This window comes from Morone saxatilis, unplaced genomic scaffold, assembly GCF_004916995.1.
Source record: "Morone saxatilis isolate NCDOM2014 unplaced genomic scaffold, NCSU_SB_2.0 Contig12, whole genome shotgun sequence".
Taxonomy (NCBI): domain Eukaryota; kingdom Metazoa; phylum Chordata; class Actinopteri; family Moronidae; genus Morone; species Morone saxatilis.
Genome location: NW_023339674.1, coordinates 17,136,589 through 17,152,985, shown reverse-complemented (window position 1 = coordinate 17,152,985; position 16,397 = coordinate 17,136,589). Strand labels below are relative to the sequence as shown.

Here is a 16,397-nt window from a genome sequence, read left to right as displayed (position 1 = left end):
CAATTTGAACAATATATTCTGATAAAAAAAAATCTTAATTAGCCATTTATTGGCAATTTTACAGCTAAGGAAAACGATTTAAAGATAAATATAAAATTGTATTTCCTGGTTAATTCAAATAATACAGTTAATGTGAATTGTCAACCAATATAGTAAAGTTCTCTTCCATTCAGGTCTAACAGAGTCAGGGTGTCATTGTGCATGTTGGCTCACTGGAAAAGCTTTATTACACTAAATTCAACTGAACCTTAATTAGTACCTTTAGTAACACCTGTCTTTACTCTGCTACTTTATGTCAAAAGGGCTGCTGTGAAAAAGGTCTTTGGGTTTTATAACATGCTGTATGATTTACAACATGGTTAGGTTATATAGTATATGCACTGTAATTACCATACTACAGCCTTCTGACGTAAATTGAATTGGACTCAAAGAGCCCATATTGCATTGCACTGTATTTTGAGCTGCATGTATAGAAATAAGGTGTATCTATATATGCATTTTCATGTGCTTTAGTCATTCCAGACCATATGCATAAAAGCAAAGGTTAATGATACCCTGTATTGGGAACATGTAGTGCATTATTGGCACCATATGGTAGCTGTTCAGACACCCAACCGGGTGCTTAAGTACATTTTTATTCCTGCTAAGATAAAGATGGGACAGTTGGGTGTTTTCAAGCCAAGGCTGGATTACTGAATAGATAAGAAGGCCAACTGCCCTGGGACACCAGATCTCCATGGACCCCAGAGAGCTCCACGCTTATTGTGTGTCAAACGGTTTGTGCTGATTTCATTTGAATTTTGTTTGAGGATATTAACCACTAAAATACAGAAAAAAACTAAACTGACACGATAATCCTTATAATGTCCTAGAAAATGACTGCTTTATTACCTAATCTGGAGCGTCCTATCTTGAGGAGAGCGCCTGTGTCCAAAACCTGACCATTTTCACATGTGTGCAGTATAGAACAACTGTACAGATTGTACAGAGAGTGGGAGGAAGGGGGGTTTATATAGGGGCCTAGTTGCCCTGGGGCACCCTAGCAATGCAGCGGTGTTTGAAACCATACAACATACATAAACAACTTTCATGTATCTTTACCTATCAGGACTAGCACAGTAAGTCTGTTTTTTTTTATTTTCTTTGTGTCTTCAGGCATAACAAGGCTATGAGTATATTGTTTGAGAATGGGAACATCTGGCTTGTGGACAGGTGTGTGCCCGCTGCATCCAGCAGGGGGCAGTGTGCACTAACATGAGAATCCATTAGAGTCCACTACTGTGTAAACTCGGGAAACTGATTTCTTCAAAGCGGCCGGTGCAGATTTGGTGCTCTGTACAACGTCCAAGTTATAGATTGTGTGCGCTTCCAGTCCGGGGAGATAATATTGTACATATTGGTGGATTTAGCACATTTCGTTCCGTTATCTGCGGTGACAGTGGGAAGAATCACCCTCGACGTGGACGTGGTCAGTTGGCGTGTCCCGACTCGGAGTGACGGCTGTGCGGTCCTATGATTCCTCCTAAACATTTTTCGCACTGGCCCCTTTTTTAAAAACTAACTATATATCGCTAACTTTAGTTATATCGCGACCTATTTAACGCCTTCGTCGGAAGCTGAAGACGGCCGGGGTTTCAAGATGTCTGTAGCGGGCTTGAAGAAGCAGTTTTATAAAGCCAGCCAGGTTTGCAAAACTTTTCTTCACGCTAGCAACTGTCATGTAACGTTAGCAGTTAGCCTCGTTTAGCATTGTAGAGCTAGCGGTGTGTAGTTAGTTGGCTAATGTTAATAACGCGTTGTGTTGTGTCAGCAGGGAGCTAATGTTAGACATGTTCTGTGTCAGTGTGTATAATGTCACTGTTATTCACTTTTATCTGGCACTCGGTGTGTGTTTTTTTTACAGCTAACCAGCGGTAAAGTTAATGAGCATCTTTCGGACGTTTTGGATTAGATTAGATAGTTTGAACGAGCGTTAATTTAACTTAAGGTAACGCTAAGTAACGTTATTATGCTGTTATCTGTTATCTGCTTATTTACAGGTGTTCCACAGTTTGTGCTTTTACGTTACGTTAGCCGGCAGTGCACCAATTGAGATTCAAAGTGCACATCCTGTGGTAAACATTAGCTATAGCCTGTTTGCCCTGGGGACTCTCCGGGTGACTCAGAGCTCCTACAGTTTAAAAAAAAAAACCCCAAAAAAACAACAATACATGAAAGAGTCCTGCAATATAAACCTACCAAGTATTGACACATTTATGTTAACAGTTTCCACTGAGAGACCTTGTTCATCTGTGAGGCATTATAACCTCAACATCAGGTTTTTGTGGCGCTTCTTCAGAGTGAATTCACCTTTTTCCCAGCTGTGTTTGTGTTAGTCTTTTGTTCAGCCAGATCAATATTATAGGGCTGCTGAGGGGGGAGAGCTAAAATACCATTAGGTTAGAAATGCAACTGCCTACCAGGGACATATCAAAGTCTTGCTGTCTTTTCGTATCTGAACCTCGGTGTGAATGTTTTTAATTTGTCCAGCTCTTTTAGTCATGGGCGGGGACGGTTAAAAGGGTTTTTGAGTCTCTTTTTTCTTCCTACCCCTGCTGATCTAAGCAGGAAAGACATTTGGTTTTTGCAGCAGCTTCCTGTCAGGAACGGAGTCAGATCCCTGTTGGTTTGCTTGTGAAAAAAAAAAATGAACAGGATCACTGACTGTAATGAAAAGGAATAGGAAAGGTGTTTAAGTAGAGCGGTGTCTTAGAAGGTGAACAGAGGAATGATGTGGAGAAGGAGGAGGCAGAAGAGTGTGCTTTCCCTTTATCCGACTGCAATGCAGCTGCTTTTCTTGCCAAAACTCCATGAGTCAATAACACTTGACATAGCTCAGATTTTCTCCACTGAAAGCATGCAGGAAGTTGGCTGTGGAAATGCAATCTGTGCCCTGTGTTTCCCCCTTGTTGTCCTCCTTTACTATCTCCCCTTCCCTGTTATTTGGTTTTCTGGAATACTTACATGGAGGACATAAAGAGGTTAAGTACGGGATAATAACCAGATGTCTGTTTCTGGTTTGTAATGGGTGACACGTGAAGAACCAGCTGATGCAAAGCAAATATGAAACACATTTGACTTCATGTTTATATTTATCAAATTTGTATAGGTTACATAAAAAGCACTTGCTCCCAGCTCTGCAGATAGACCTCACTGTTGTTGTCTTTACCTCAGTTTAATAGCAGTCCCGGACAACAGCAGACCTGTGCAGAGGTGTCCGGTTATACTGCTCGGTTACCTGAAAATAATGTACAACACCTGCCAGCCAGCTAGTTTCAAGAATTCCAAGTAGCATTAAAATAAAGTATAAATCGTGATATCCAGTGGAGAAACTATGCTCGGCGATGAAGTACGATCCAGGAAGTCCAGTCGGAGTAAAAGATTTATGCATTTAAGGTTTGTCAGAGTCCAAAACACAAAACTACAAAACGTTTAGAGCTCTGGATTATCACCGCGGTTGAGAGGTAAACAGTGGAAATACAGCGTTCATGTTGCAAAGTGCCATTGATGCGTTGGTTGGCCCAACACAGCACTTTGACGTTACGTTGCAGCAAAGGTTAAGTCTGGTTCAACTGTTTTGCCCGGCGTTGTTTCGCCAGTAGTCTCAGCATCATCACCCCTGCTGCATCAATGAATCGGTAATGAATGAGGAAGCTTTGTTTTTTGCAAGCAGGGCTCTTTCTTGCCCAATACGTTCATTATATCGGGTGTTAAGACGCAGTTAAATCAGGAGAGATTAGTTGATAAAAAGTAGATTAGAGTTTGGTGCAGACTTCATGTGGGATTATGCCCCATTTATAGGATTGGTAATAATCTGTCTGCAGTGTAATTCCTTTCTAAATCTGGGAAATTATTGCTCTTAATCTAGAATGAGCCGTAACACAGGTGCTGGCAGTCCTTGTGAAAGATTGCAGAGATTGACTTCTGCGTGTATAACGGAGGAGAGAGTAGTTTCAGGCTTTCTGATTTACCGAAAGCAACGAGGAGTGGGTTGCAGATTGAATTAAACTGCAGGGAGGTAGGAACATTGCAAAAGCATAAGTACCAACTTGTCAAGAAGAGGCATGTCTTAGTGAAGTAAGAATGAAGGAAGAGACCTTATTAAATGAACCAAATTGTTTTCCTGATTTCACACTCTTAATTGATACGTTGAGACTACTTCTTGTCTATCACCAGAAAGGCTGATGAATCTCTATCACACACCATCACTTTCTATATCAGATAAACATAGAATTTCCTCTTGGTGATACGCCGGTCTTTTCATATCTGTATTTTTGATCTTTAACCACACAGATCTAGTTTTCAGGATACAATGTTGTATCTGTAAAACTATTTTCTTTTATCCTTTTAGTTCTACACCTAAAATGTTTTATTACATAAGTTTGCTTTAACAGCCGCAGCAAAAAGACAAGTCTGATGTGTAAGAGAGCTAACCCTCTGAAAATAATGTCGTTTTCTGCACCAACTGTTGTTTCATCAGCAGATTTTTGACAAGCTACGTTAGGAAACAATAGGAATCTACATTAAGCTGCTACTCATTCAGTAACTTGGCCTCTGTATAAGTCAACTTTCCTGCCTTGCAATATTCAGTCATCCTTAGCCAAACAAGATCCTGAAATAGGTTTTGTGATAATGCAGTAGCACTGAACTAACTACCAGTAGCTTAAATACCTAGTCATTATGATGAGGATACCTGTTATAGACTGATCCCTCTGTAGCTCTGTGTGTTTATACCAAAACTCCCAGATCATAACCTTTTGTGGATGTTTTTGGGCTTCATTCCTTTAAGCCTGTGTGCATGTAAATAGTAATGTTACCCTGAACCTGATGTTTTCATTAGCAGGAGAAAGAAAATACAACCGTGCTTAGTGGCTCACAAATTACTCCCAAAATGCACTTTTCTACTTCCCAAAATCAGGAAAGACTAAGTTTAGTAACTACAAAAATAGTGACATACTGCACTATGAATTAAATTCTTCTTCCCCTCTAAAAAGTCTCGTGAGGCAGACTAGGGTGCCAGAAAATATATAAGATTTAGTACTACTGACTGCAATCTTCCCCCTGAGGTAGGGAGCGAAATGCTGAGTAGGCTCAGAGTTTAGGCTATATCTTTACTTGTGACTCCCGAGGCCTTCTGTCATGTGCTTTCTGCATACAGCAGAGATTCTGCAGTATAGATACAGTATTGTACGTCCCAGACTGTTCAGCAAAAGGGTGTCAGCTGCTGTTTAAAGGCAAGAGTAGCCGTTATGTATTTGTTAGAACAAGAAATAGACAAGCTCTTATTTATTAAACGTAGCGACTTAAAGCTATGATGTTAAACTTTGTGACAACATATCAAACTACTGCTTTCCCACGCAGCATTATGTTCTTTCGAGAAGCAGTTCAGTCGTTCTTAGTAATTCCAGTAAGCAGTCATGTAGGAAATGACTCAAACTGCTGTCGCTCTAACGCAGATGAGTTTTGTGAGAAATCTGACAGGAAGGGAAAGGGAAATATTAATTGTTCCCTTCCAGGCACCTTTTTTAAAGTATATGAAAATATTCTGCTATTGTTTATATTTCAACATGGTTATCCCACATGAAAAGTATAAAAAGATTTTCTCCCTCATCGACAAATTCTTGATCTTTGAATGCGCCGCCCACCACCGCTGCTTGCGCTACATTGACCGGTGAAAGAGCAGTGCCCATCAAAGTGGCTAGCATTAGAGGGAACAAGAGATTCAGCCATGGTCTTTGAGCCAGACGCAGACCCCCAAACTCCCTCTGAGCTGGTCCCAGTAGCTCTGCTCCACATAGAATATTGGTTTAATTTTAGCGAAAACCACAAACCACTCGTGTCAAGCAGCACAGAGTAGAGTGCACTGGCACGAAGTCTGACACAGAAACGCTATAGACAATCAGGTCAATTTTTAAAAATAAAATACCGCATGCAAACTGCGGATAGAATGTCACTCTAGATCAACGTTGTGGCACCAGGCGGTCAGAGGCAGGTTAGAGGAGATTTTAAGCGGAGAAACATGCCGTTTTGTATCCTTTTTAAGGACGCTCTGAAGACGTTTGTGCACCAAAATCAGCAACTAGCAGTAATGTGTCAAAACACAGTGACAATGTGGCATCAGTCATACAACGGGTATCTAACTGACCCAATCACAGTGGAGATGTTTTTAGGGTCTGAGCTGTCTAATGAAATCGCCGTGTGCGAACGTTCTTTAATGTCATCAACCATTATTTTGTCCTTCTGTTTTTTAAATATCTTCTGTATAAACGGTACCGGTGCACTGGCGCTAAAAAGAATTGGCATCTTTTATTTGTGTTTTTTTTAAAATTTTATTTATTTTTATGTTGGCTGTTATCGTGTACTGGGCAGTGGCTGACGCAGCATTAGTGGTTGTGAAACATAAAATATTTACTACGATGTTACAGTGTGTTATTGCATAGTAGAAGGGTCAGGTTTACATCCAAAAACTGCACAGTCTTCAAGATTTGCTGTCAAATCTTTTGCTATGCTAACTACGCAAACTTACAAGGCTGCTCTGTGCCGGAGGTTTCAGGTTTCTTTGCCACTAGCATTTGCTAGACAGCATTTAGCCTTTGAATTTGTTAGCTAAATCTAGCTTGCCCAGAGCACGTTTGAATCTCAGATTTTAGGACAGTGTACAGACATCTCCCCCTACAGTAAAGACATTTGAAAACACCTCACTAGTGAAAAACTGCACAGATACAAGTCAGACATTTTGAAGCGGAGGGGATCTTGAAACTCTTATAACGACGGTTGTGTATGTCTCATAAAGCAGTTCAGAGTGGTAAACCACCTAGAAGATTGTGGCCGATCTGTAAGGGTGTCAGGAGCCTTGTGCTAAATTATACATGCCTACTCTATATAGTACAGACCAATGCTACAAATCACTCGTATTGTTGACACATATTTTAGAACACCAATAACATCTACTATAGTGTTATAGAGAATAACATTTGAATCTTATAGAAGCCATTCTCAATTATTTATCTCTTTCTCCTGGGCTCTCTTGCGGTGTTTCATTAACTATCTAGTCACTTTGAAATGCACTCTCTGTTAATACTGGTGGGAAATAATTAAAGATTAACAACAGGGCTGTTACAGCGTTACAGCGCTACAGGTTTTATTACGAGTAAGTATTGTGAGTAATACTGACTGGAATCAAAGCGAAAACACAAAGTAGTTATTGTGGTTCCCTTTTGTCTTTGCAGGATAATAGGTCTACAATTTACTCTGCAACCAAGGACTGTTGTTGCGTGCCATTTTCATTATCTGACTGGTGGTGATTGGAGTTGTTTTTCTGCCCATTCCACTTTGAGAAACTCAGAAATGGAACCATGTAGCATGGACACAGCAGTCAAGTGTTTAACTATGTTGAAGTCACAGCAGTACAGACTCATTACAAAGCCGGATTATATTTATTTTCCAGTTCTCTGTGGCTGACTTGTGTCTCTGAAAAAGCACAAACCCTGCTCCCAATTTAAGGAATTAGCCAAGAAGGATGTTAAGTAAAATACTTGTACTGTACATGCACAGGAAAGGGAATGTTTTCCATTTCTTAGGCTTTTGTCTCTGGCCTAAATACATGCTCAGAGATCTCACTTGGAAATACATATGCTTTCAATCGACATGTTTTTGTTGACTTAAATTGTAGCATATTGTCATTTTTGAAATAGAAGTAATGGAGTTAGCTGGTCCAGCATTTTTTCATCCTGGAAAGTGTAAACAAAAAGGATTGCATAACACTGTTTGTGCTGTTGTTCTTTGTGTGATTTCTACAAAATGATCTGTTTTTATACATTCATATGTTATTTGTGCAACGCAGGGTAAGAAATGTTCATCAGCACATATTCTCCACGGAGCAGGCATGTGGATGTGTAAATTAGAGATGAGCTCAGGCCTGTTCCACACTCGAATCAAAACCTTATGAGGAGCATTAATTAATTGGCACTCCTTCTGCCTTTCCTCCCCCTTTTTCCTCCATCTCCCTCTCTCTCTCCCTCTAGATGGTGAGTGAGAAAGTCGGAGGTGCGGAAGGAACTAAACTAGATGATGACTTCAGAGACTTGGAACGGGTGAGAGAATCCGAATCTTTCTGTGGTCTTCAAAGATAAACACAAACACTTTGGCCAAATCTGTATGCCTGGTTGGTTGTACACACAGTATGCAAACAAAGTATATGAGACTTCTGTTACTGATGTTTGAACCTCAATTAAAGCATTACATCATCCTCTGTTGGTTTAGAACATTTCCTAACCTCAAAGTTCATGAAACTCCTTAAAGCTGTGTGGATGATAAAAACCTCGTTGCCATTAGTTGTACGTTAAGAGTCAAAACGATAAGGACAGAAAATCTGTCAACATTTTGATTGTCAATCCTTGACAGTTGTTTGTAATTTTTGAATGTAAAATGCCAGCTTTCCAGCCTCTGAACTGTGAGTATTTGCTGGTCTTTGTAATATGATAGTAAATTGGATGTCCTTTATGTCTGGACTGTTGGGCAAACAAACACATCATATTGGGCTCTGGGAAAACCTGCTGATCATTTGATGATAATCAGCAGATTCATTGATTAGCCCTAGTTTACATTTTTGCTTTTGTTCTAAGAAATAACTTCAGTGCTTTCAGCTTTCAGTCACACCAGCACGTTGAGGTACTGATTGATGTCACTATAAAATACAAAGTAAACATGATGGGAATGGAAAATAACCTACTGTATTTTAAAAAGTACTTTAACTCTGCTGACAGGCCTATGAGCTAGCAGTGGTTACAAAGGGTTTAACCACTTTCCTCATTGCCTGTCACTGTTTTATCTCAGTCTGTGTGATTACAGTAGCTCTGCTGGGCAATTGTGATGTATCTGTGCTTGCTGTGTTTTGTAGAAAGTAGATGTGACCAGTAAAGCGGTAGTGGAGGTTATCTCCAAAACGTCAGAGTACCTTCAGCCCAACCCAGGTGAGAACAAAACCTGTTTTCATGCATTTATTTCAAGTTTGAACCTTTTGATTAAATTCATTTCAACTCCCCTCCACAGCATCACGGGCCAAACTGTCCATGTTGAACACCATGTCTAAGATCCGTGGTCAGGTGAAAAATCCAGGCTACCCTCAGGCCGAGGGGCTGCTAGGGGAGTGCATGGGCAAGTTTGGACGGGAACTTGGAGAGGACACTAACTTTGGTAGGATATGTGTGTTTGTATGTGCATTGTGGTTTGGGATAGTAAATCACTGTCAGAGGGTTTGGTTGGAGTTTGTTATTTTGGGTTTTTGGGTGTGCATAGTGTATATCTGTGTGTGGTATACTTAAAATAACAACTGATGAATTGCACCCAAGCTGTTTACAGAGCTTATGAAATGCTTTTTGACTATTTTAAGTACTGAATTTCTTTATTTGTGTCTGTGTGTGGTTCTGTGAGAATACTATGTTTCTTTGTGTGTGGTCTGATGGTGACATAACTGTGATATAACTAATAATGTGGTACAAACTATAATTCTAATTTCACTGAGCTATTAATCTTTGTCTTTGTGGTTCAGGCGGAGCACTAGTAGATGTTGGAGAGGCCATGAAGAGATTGGCAGAGGTCAAAGACTCTCTAGATATCGATGTCAAACAGAACTTCATTGATCCATTGCAAGGGCTTTGTGACAAGGACCTCAGAGAGATACAGGTACACTTACATGTGAATTGAATGGCAATTTTGTTAAATGCAAGATAGTGATCACTTCTGCGCCCACTCCTAAACTAACTATGTCTCCGACCACCTCAGCACCACCTGAAGAAGCTGGAAGGCCGTCGCCTGGACTACGATTACAAGAAAAAGCGCCAGGGCAAGATCCCAGATGAGGAGGTTCGACAGGCCCTGGAGAAGTTTCATGAGTCAAAGGAAGTGGCCGAGACTAGCATGTACAACCTGCTGGAGACTGATGTGAGGACTTATTCTTTACTGTTCAGTGTGTGGTGTCTGTCATCTGATGCTTAATTTTAAGCCTGATGCTGCCCCTGTGCAGTTGATCTTTAAAATAAATACGTCAGGCTTTATGCCGTTGTCCCTTTCCTCAGCTATAAACAGCAGCTTCCTGATGGGTGAAAGTCTTATATCTACTGTGAATACAGTGAAAAAGGGTTTACAAAAATGTAGTGTGAAAGTCCTTGTCCCTAATGTAGAAAGTATGTCTATTGATCAAAAACATTTCAAAAAATAACTTTTATTAGTTATTTTCAGCCTGGGCCTTCTTGTGGTAAATATTACCACCACTGTATCATGTAAAACATTTCATCAGTTGCTTCATTGTCGAATTTGACCAAGCTTCACATTTGCATTGGAAAGCGGCTGTCAAACACACACCCACAGGACAAACACACACCAATAGTTTCACCTGTAAAGATTAATGAAACACGCCCGTTCAGCACAGTAACACTCACACTGGAGATAAACATGTCTTTAAATAACTGCAGTTATGACATTTAATCACCATTTGAGTTGAGTAATTGGAGCATTTGTTTGCCCTGTACGTAACTGTGGGTGTGCACACTTGTAGGTGAGGAGAACACAACGGCTTGGAGCATATATCTGAGTGTATGTACTGTAGGTCTAAATTGATCTGACAGCACAGAAGTTAAGGAGTTAGTGTTAATAATGAGGACTGGTTGACAGTGTGAATATGACCAGTGCTACTGGGGGGAAGTCTGACTGTTCCATATTTCCTGTTATTTCTATTGTGTCAGCCTCTTTTATGTCATTTCCTAAGTACTATGTATCATAAATTTGTGGCTGTCACTAATTATCTTAACTCAAGGTCTGCTTACGAGCTTGAGATAAGGTTGAATACTCCAGAAAATCTCTCTTAAAAAAACCTCTAATTTAACCAGCTGAGGTCACATTTTTTGAGAATGTGACCAAATGGCAGCGAGTTGACACAAGAGTGGGCCGCGTACTGGTCCCTGTGGAACACATCACTTAACCTTGGTGCAGGAAGTCATAGTTTTGTTATATGCAATGCACTGCTTTGTGTTTTATTACAGGGGGCATTGATTATCTTGTGTATTAAATGCATTCTTACATGTGTTTGTGTGTGTGTAGATAGAGCAGGTGAGCCAGCTGTCATCTCTGGTGGAGTCCCAGCTACAGTACCACAGACAGGCTGTGCAGGTGCTGGAGGAGCTTTCTGACAAACTCAGAGACAGGTGCAGTAATGAAACCTGATGCACACAAATACCAACATACTATATAGTATATCCAACTGTGCAGCTTTCTCATTTGAGCTTTTCAGGTCTGATTCTGTTTCAGCCACAATAACTAATCATGTTGTATTTACTGTGGAGGTTTGGAAATGTGGAACTTAAATCAGTTAATCTTTTTTTAATAGGATGAATGAGGCTCAGACTCGACCAAGACGTGAATACACACCTAAACCCAAGCCAATCTTTGACTTCGGGGATGATAACCATTCAAATGGCGGCTACTCAACCTCAATGGCGCTGCCACCTTCACGCAACTCAGGTATGTTTTTAATATACGTTAGTGAAGAACAACATGTTGTAATTTTATCACGAACACTTGGTTAAAATAAATTTGAACTAAACATCATGTCAAAATGACGAAGTGGCTGACTGTACTGTTGGCACCAGAAAACTGATGATGTCTTGACAAAACAAAGAACAAAATAAACTGTCTTGCATTATTTTATATTTATCCTTGCAATTACATCACATTGAATGCCACATTGAGGGCAGTGTAAGATATGTAGAGAAGAGCTGAGTTCCAACAACAAAGCATCCAGCTGTTTCTACACGCACAGAAGATGGACTAAGCCAGAGTAGCGTGTGATTGCCAGCATGATTGCTCAAGACCTGCTACCAATTAGTACCACTGAGCAGAAATATGTGAAACAGTCTTTTTCTCTGTAGCGTGATTGAAGCATTGTAAATGGTGGCATGCACTGGATGTTTGACTCTCGAATGCACTCAGTTGTTGACCATGAGAAAATGGACGTCTGTTTCTGCGTGTGGGGAGGGAGGTTTGTGTGTGTGTGTGTGTCCTGTCATCTCACTGGCCTTTCTCCAGCTGACCTTGTTCCTCTTTCTTATGACATCATCAGAGCCGTCTTTTCACTCTGCCAGATTGTCCTTTCGGAAACCCGGATTGCGTGAGTCATATATAGTGTGGGCCGTTTTTTGGTGTTGAAACGGCGCAGGGAGTGTGAAATATAGAAAGCAGAATTTAGTTTGTTTCTTAGTATGATTGTGGTTTTGTATGAAATCCACATCCTGTACTCTAGATACTGGAACCTTACTTACTAAAACATCTACAATCACTGGCTCATTCTACAACTGACTTAAAAAAGCTGTTATTTAACTCACCCTAAAAGGACAGCCAGGGTCTTTTTAAATGACAAACTTCCAAACCACCTTTTCTGTTACAGAATGCTATATTATTAAATATTACTGCTATTATTACTACTGTTAGAAAGTTATGAAGCCAGTGCTTTGGTTCATGGCAGGAGTATTAATTACCATGAAGAAAACAAACAGCAAACTGTTGCCAGAGTTATAATAAGTTATTGATTATTATTTGTAGTGATATTTCAGTTAGTATCAGAATTATTATCAGTGTCATTAGGAGTAATAAGGTCACCTTTAAGCCGTTTGAATCAGGCAATATTTATCTTTTTTTTTGCACAACAGAGAGTTGCTTGGTAAGTTTTAGTTTGTATCACCCAGCAGTATTTCTGCTTTTTGTTTACACCATATTGTTTGTGTTTATGTGTCAATGTGTCAACAACTTACTTTGAAATGAACTAAGGAGCAACAGCTTTTCTCTATTTACAATTAATTTCCTATTTACTTTAAGCTGATATCATGTTTATATATAACAATGTATCAGATGACAGTGTGGAAGGGGTTCGCTTGTAGAACCAGAAAATTATCAGCTAAATCTGCAGCTGCCCTCGGCTTTACAGAGCCTTATAGTGAGTTTCAGCTCATTGTTAAGCTGTTGGACTGCAACTTCACTGTTTTGGTTCACTCTCACCACTCTGAGAAATCTCTTTAAAAACACACTGTACACTAACTGCTCAGCACCAAACAGTAGAGACAGTTAAACTTAGCTGGTGGAATATTTACCTGCTAAAGTAATGGGTATTTCCCTCAGGAGTTGGGTGGGGAACAGAGTACATATTGGACTTTAATGTGTCTGGTGGCCATAACATGACTCACATCATGATAATGTTCCATAACAGCTGTAAGTAACTGTTTGCTACAAGTTCAATATTGATATGACAGTAAATGTTGTGCTGCCCTCAAGTGGCCAATAAATCAGTTAATAATTTATAGTATAGGAGTTTAGAGTAGATGGCAAGGTCAAAACACAGATGAATAGAACAAAATATCAAACAATAAAGAATTCCATCATCTTCAAAGAAACACGTACTGATGGAAAAGTGGATCATATTAGCTTAAAAGCTAATTAGCAGTATTTTACTATTTGTCAGTTTATCAAACTGCACATCAGACTTCTTTGCCACCAATTGGCATTTATTCTCCTACCTTTAGAGAAATATTTGTCATTTTCATTAAGTGATTCTATTGAATTCAGTGTTAACGTGATGTTTCTTCCCCTGTATAATAATACAGTATCTAGTAAAACACAGAGAGTGAGTGACCAAAGCTTTCCCCATCTCGAGCCTGCCCTGCAGCCTGTGGGGTAAACTTGATACAATGAGAAAATTGTTAGGAGACAAAAAAGCCTAGTTTGTCTGTGTGTGGAGCTCCACTCTGCTCTGCTGATCTATGTGAGGTCACAGAGAAAGGGATAGATGGAGGGAGGAGAACGGATATAGAAATCTGGTGTCATAGGATGTTGTGGTTTGTGGTCAAAAATGTAACTTGCCAGCAGTCTTGAGCTTCTTTGCCGTGGTGTGTGGATGCTGACCTGCCTGTACTAACACACATCTATAAGCACAAGTATGATCTACAGTATATACAGTAGATCACATGTTTAAGGTGTGCAGCGTGACAACCTTTTTCTGAAACCGGCACTACCCCCCACCGTGTCTTGAGACCTTCCTCATTCTTCCTCTCCTTGTGTTTTGTCAGCCCCGGAGCAGCCGAGCTGTAAGGCGCTGTACGACTTTGAGCCAGAGAACGAGGGAGAGCTGGGCTTCCGCGAGGGCGATATCATCACCCTGACCAATCAGATCGACGAGAACTGGTACGAGGGCATGCTGAACGGCCAGTCGGGATTCTTCCCTCTCAACTACGTCGAGGTGCTCGTTCCGTTGCCACACTAATATAAAGAGAGCAAGAGAGCCATGGAGGAGACTGATGGAGAGGAGGAGGAGAGGGAGAGTAGAATTAGTAGAGAGGGAGGAAAGTGAAGCCAAGGGATGGTCCGCAGAATATTCATTTTCACCTTCAGCTCCAGCGCCATCATCACAGACGAGCACTTTTTGTCAACTGGAGTTCTGGAGAAGACGGTCACACTTCAAAGTCCAGACCAGAATATCAACCTGTTCCACCCAAAGGTAGAAGGATCTAAGATGGATGCAAAACGTCATTACTCGTTATCTGGCAGTCAGAAACATTTCTTGAGGACTAACTAATGACACATTTATAAGCAATATTTTTCTTTAACTAGAAATTCCTGATGTAGTAAAAGCCAATTGGTGATTGTCTGGTCATTATGATGACTGGTGTGGCACATTCATGTCATCTTTTTTTGTGTGACTGCAGTTTGTTTAAAACTCAGGTTGGTCACCAACTTAACAGTCAGTTTTCAGACTGGAGAGGCCAACTCAAACCTCACAGTAAATGTGTAACTTGACTGAATATTATCCTCATTTCAAAACCCAAAACCTTGTTTGTGCCCCTTTTTAAGGACTGGAGCTCATCTCTGCCACCTGCTGGCAGGACTGAGAATAACTTTTACCTAAACTAAAATGGAACCACACACAACTAAATGTAGTTTAACTAGTTGTATCTAAAAAGACAAAGTACTGCATTCATATTTTTAATGAAAATAATGAGCCAGAATTAGCCTCAGACCTGTGATTTCGACCGTTTTGAGCTTTTGGCCTATTTGTAATGCTCTTTTTAAAGATCTAAGTGTAAGCTGTGCACTGATGCTAGCTTCAAAAGACAACAGGCCTGATACAGTGGTTTCCTTTTAATTTTGTTTCAGTATTCGATTTATGTTAGTCTCAACCTACTAGAGTAGTTTTTAAAGTAGAACTGCTTACTGAATATGTGAGAAAATGTTGTAATTGCACCTTGGTCCTCAAATGAGATTGATGTGTGTGTGACTTACTCCACCATTACACACAGACCCCAAAGTTAAATGCAGACGTTGCACCTTTTTGTCACTTAATGCAGGTGTGTGTTTGTTGTGTAGAGATGCAGAATGATTAGTTGTTTAGTGGTGTCTGCTAGTCTGTTCAATAGAGGAGACAGAGCCAAAAAGTTGATCAAATGCAATAGAAACATATCGCTCGCTTGTTAAACTGCTAACTATTCTGTAACATAGCCATATATTCATTTAGTTTTGGGCCTGTTTGTCTTAACGTGTTAAGCCTTTTCCTTTATTCGGTCCTTGACCCCGTTTTAGGCGGCTGTTAACTCCATACAGTGCCTCAATAGATGACGCTGCTGGCAGCGACTCAGTCTTTCATATTCATCAATAACTGTCTGCCCTCGTGTCTTTGAGAATGTGAAACTCGTCTGTGCTTTGAAACTTATTCTGACCCTGTGATTCTGATGATTTACAGCAGCTCTGATTCGATTTATTTGTTAGTACATTTGGGCTGATGTAGACAGGTGTTGTTCCTTTTTATCTATTTAGACAAGGCTGGTTTCTTGTTGAGGATTTAGCCACAGTCCACACCTGCAGATGGAGTCTTATCCAACATACACTGTACAGTATGAGGGAAAGACCTGGAGTGAAAGGGAAAACATCAAGGGAAAAATAAGTGTAAGCTGTTGTCCATTTTGACTCATTTGGAGAACGTTTGTTACCAAACACGAATCCTTACCAAACAGTTACCGTCAGTCCTGCTGATTTTGAATTGTTTGGCAGGGGGACAAGTTTTAATTGTGAATGAAAAATGTGTGCTCTTTCACTGTTTGCAGTATCTTTATGCTACATTTCCCCTCTTTAGATCTGTGTTTGTCCATCACTCCACGCTCCCAAACACTTCCCCCTCTCCTGAGTTTCGTCCTTGTCTAATATGTTTACATTTCTGATCTTACTACATTTCAATGCTTGTATCAAGTTCAGGGCAAAGTTTAAGGACTGTAGCAGGTGCTGTCTGGATCCCATTGTTATAAAAAAAAAAAAAAAAAGTCCTC

At 40.2% G+C, this 16,397-nt stretch overlaps 1 protein-coding gene across 2 annotated transcripts; it reads left to right on the top strand.

Annotated features, from left to right (window-relative positions):
* The first annotated feature begins 1,267 nt into the window (after positions 1-1,267).
* On the top strand, positions 1,268-16,391 carry sh3gl1b (SH3-domain GRB2-like 1b). 2 transcript variants are annotated; one of them, XM_035653208.1, is made up of 10 exons: positions 1,268-1,684; positions 8,064-8,132; positions 8,939-9,011; positions 9,091-9,234; positions 9,590-9,723; positions 9,823-9,981; positions 11,137-11,240; positions 11,423-11,556; positions 12,155-12,202; positions 14,151-16,391. In XM_035653208.1, the coding sequence occupies exons 1-10, from the start codon at positions 1,640-1,642 to the stop codon at positions 14,342-14,344; spliced, it is 1,104 nt and encodes a 367-aa protein (XP_035509101.1). In that variant the 5' UTR covers positions 1,268-1,639; the 3' UTR covers positions 14,345-16,391. The 2 variants fall into 2 exon arrangements, with proteins under 2 accessions (XP_035509101.1, XP_035509102.1); XM_035653209.1 differs by lacking the exon at positions 12,155-12,202 and having other exon boundaries at positions 1,269-1,684; positions 14,151-14,344.
* Positions 16,392-16,397: the final 6 nt, after the last annotated feature.

Bases quoted from the DNA above. Each gene is read 5' to 3' on its own strand.
- sh3gl1b (XM_035653208.1), top strand. From the start codon at position 1,640: ATGTCTGTAGCGGGCTTGAAGAAGCAGTTTTATAAAGCCAGCCAG. The intron at 8,133-8,938 runs GTGAGAGAATCC...TGTGTTTTGTAG, and splicing joins ACTTCAGAGACTTGGAACGG to AAAGTAGATGTGACCAGTAA. The intron at 9,724-9,822 runs GTACACTTACAT...CGACCACCTCAG, and splicing joins AGGACCTCAGAGAGATACAG to CACCACCTGAAGAAGCTGGA.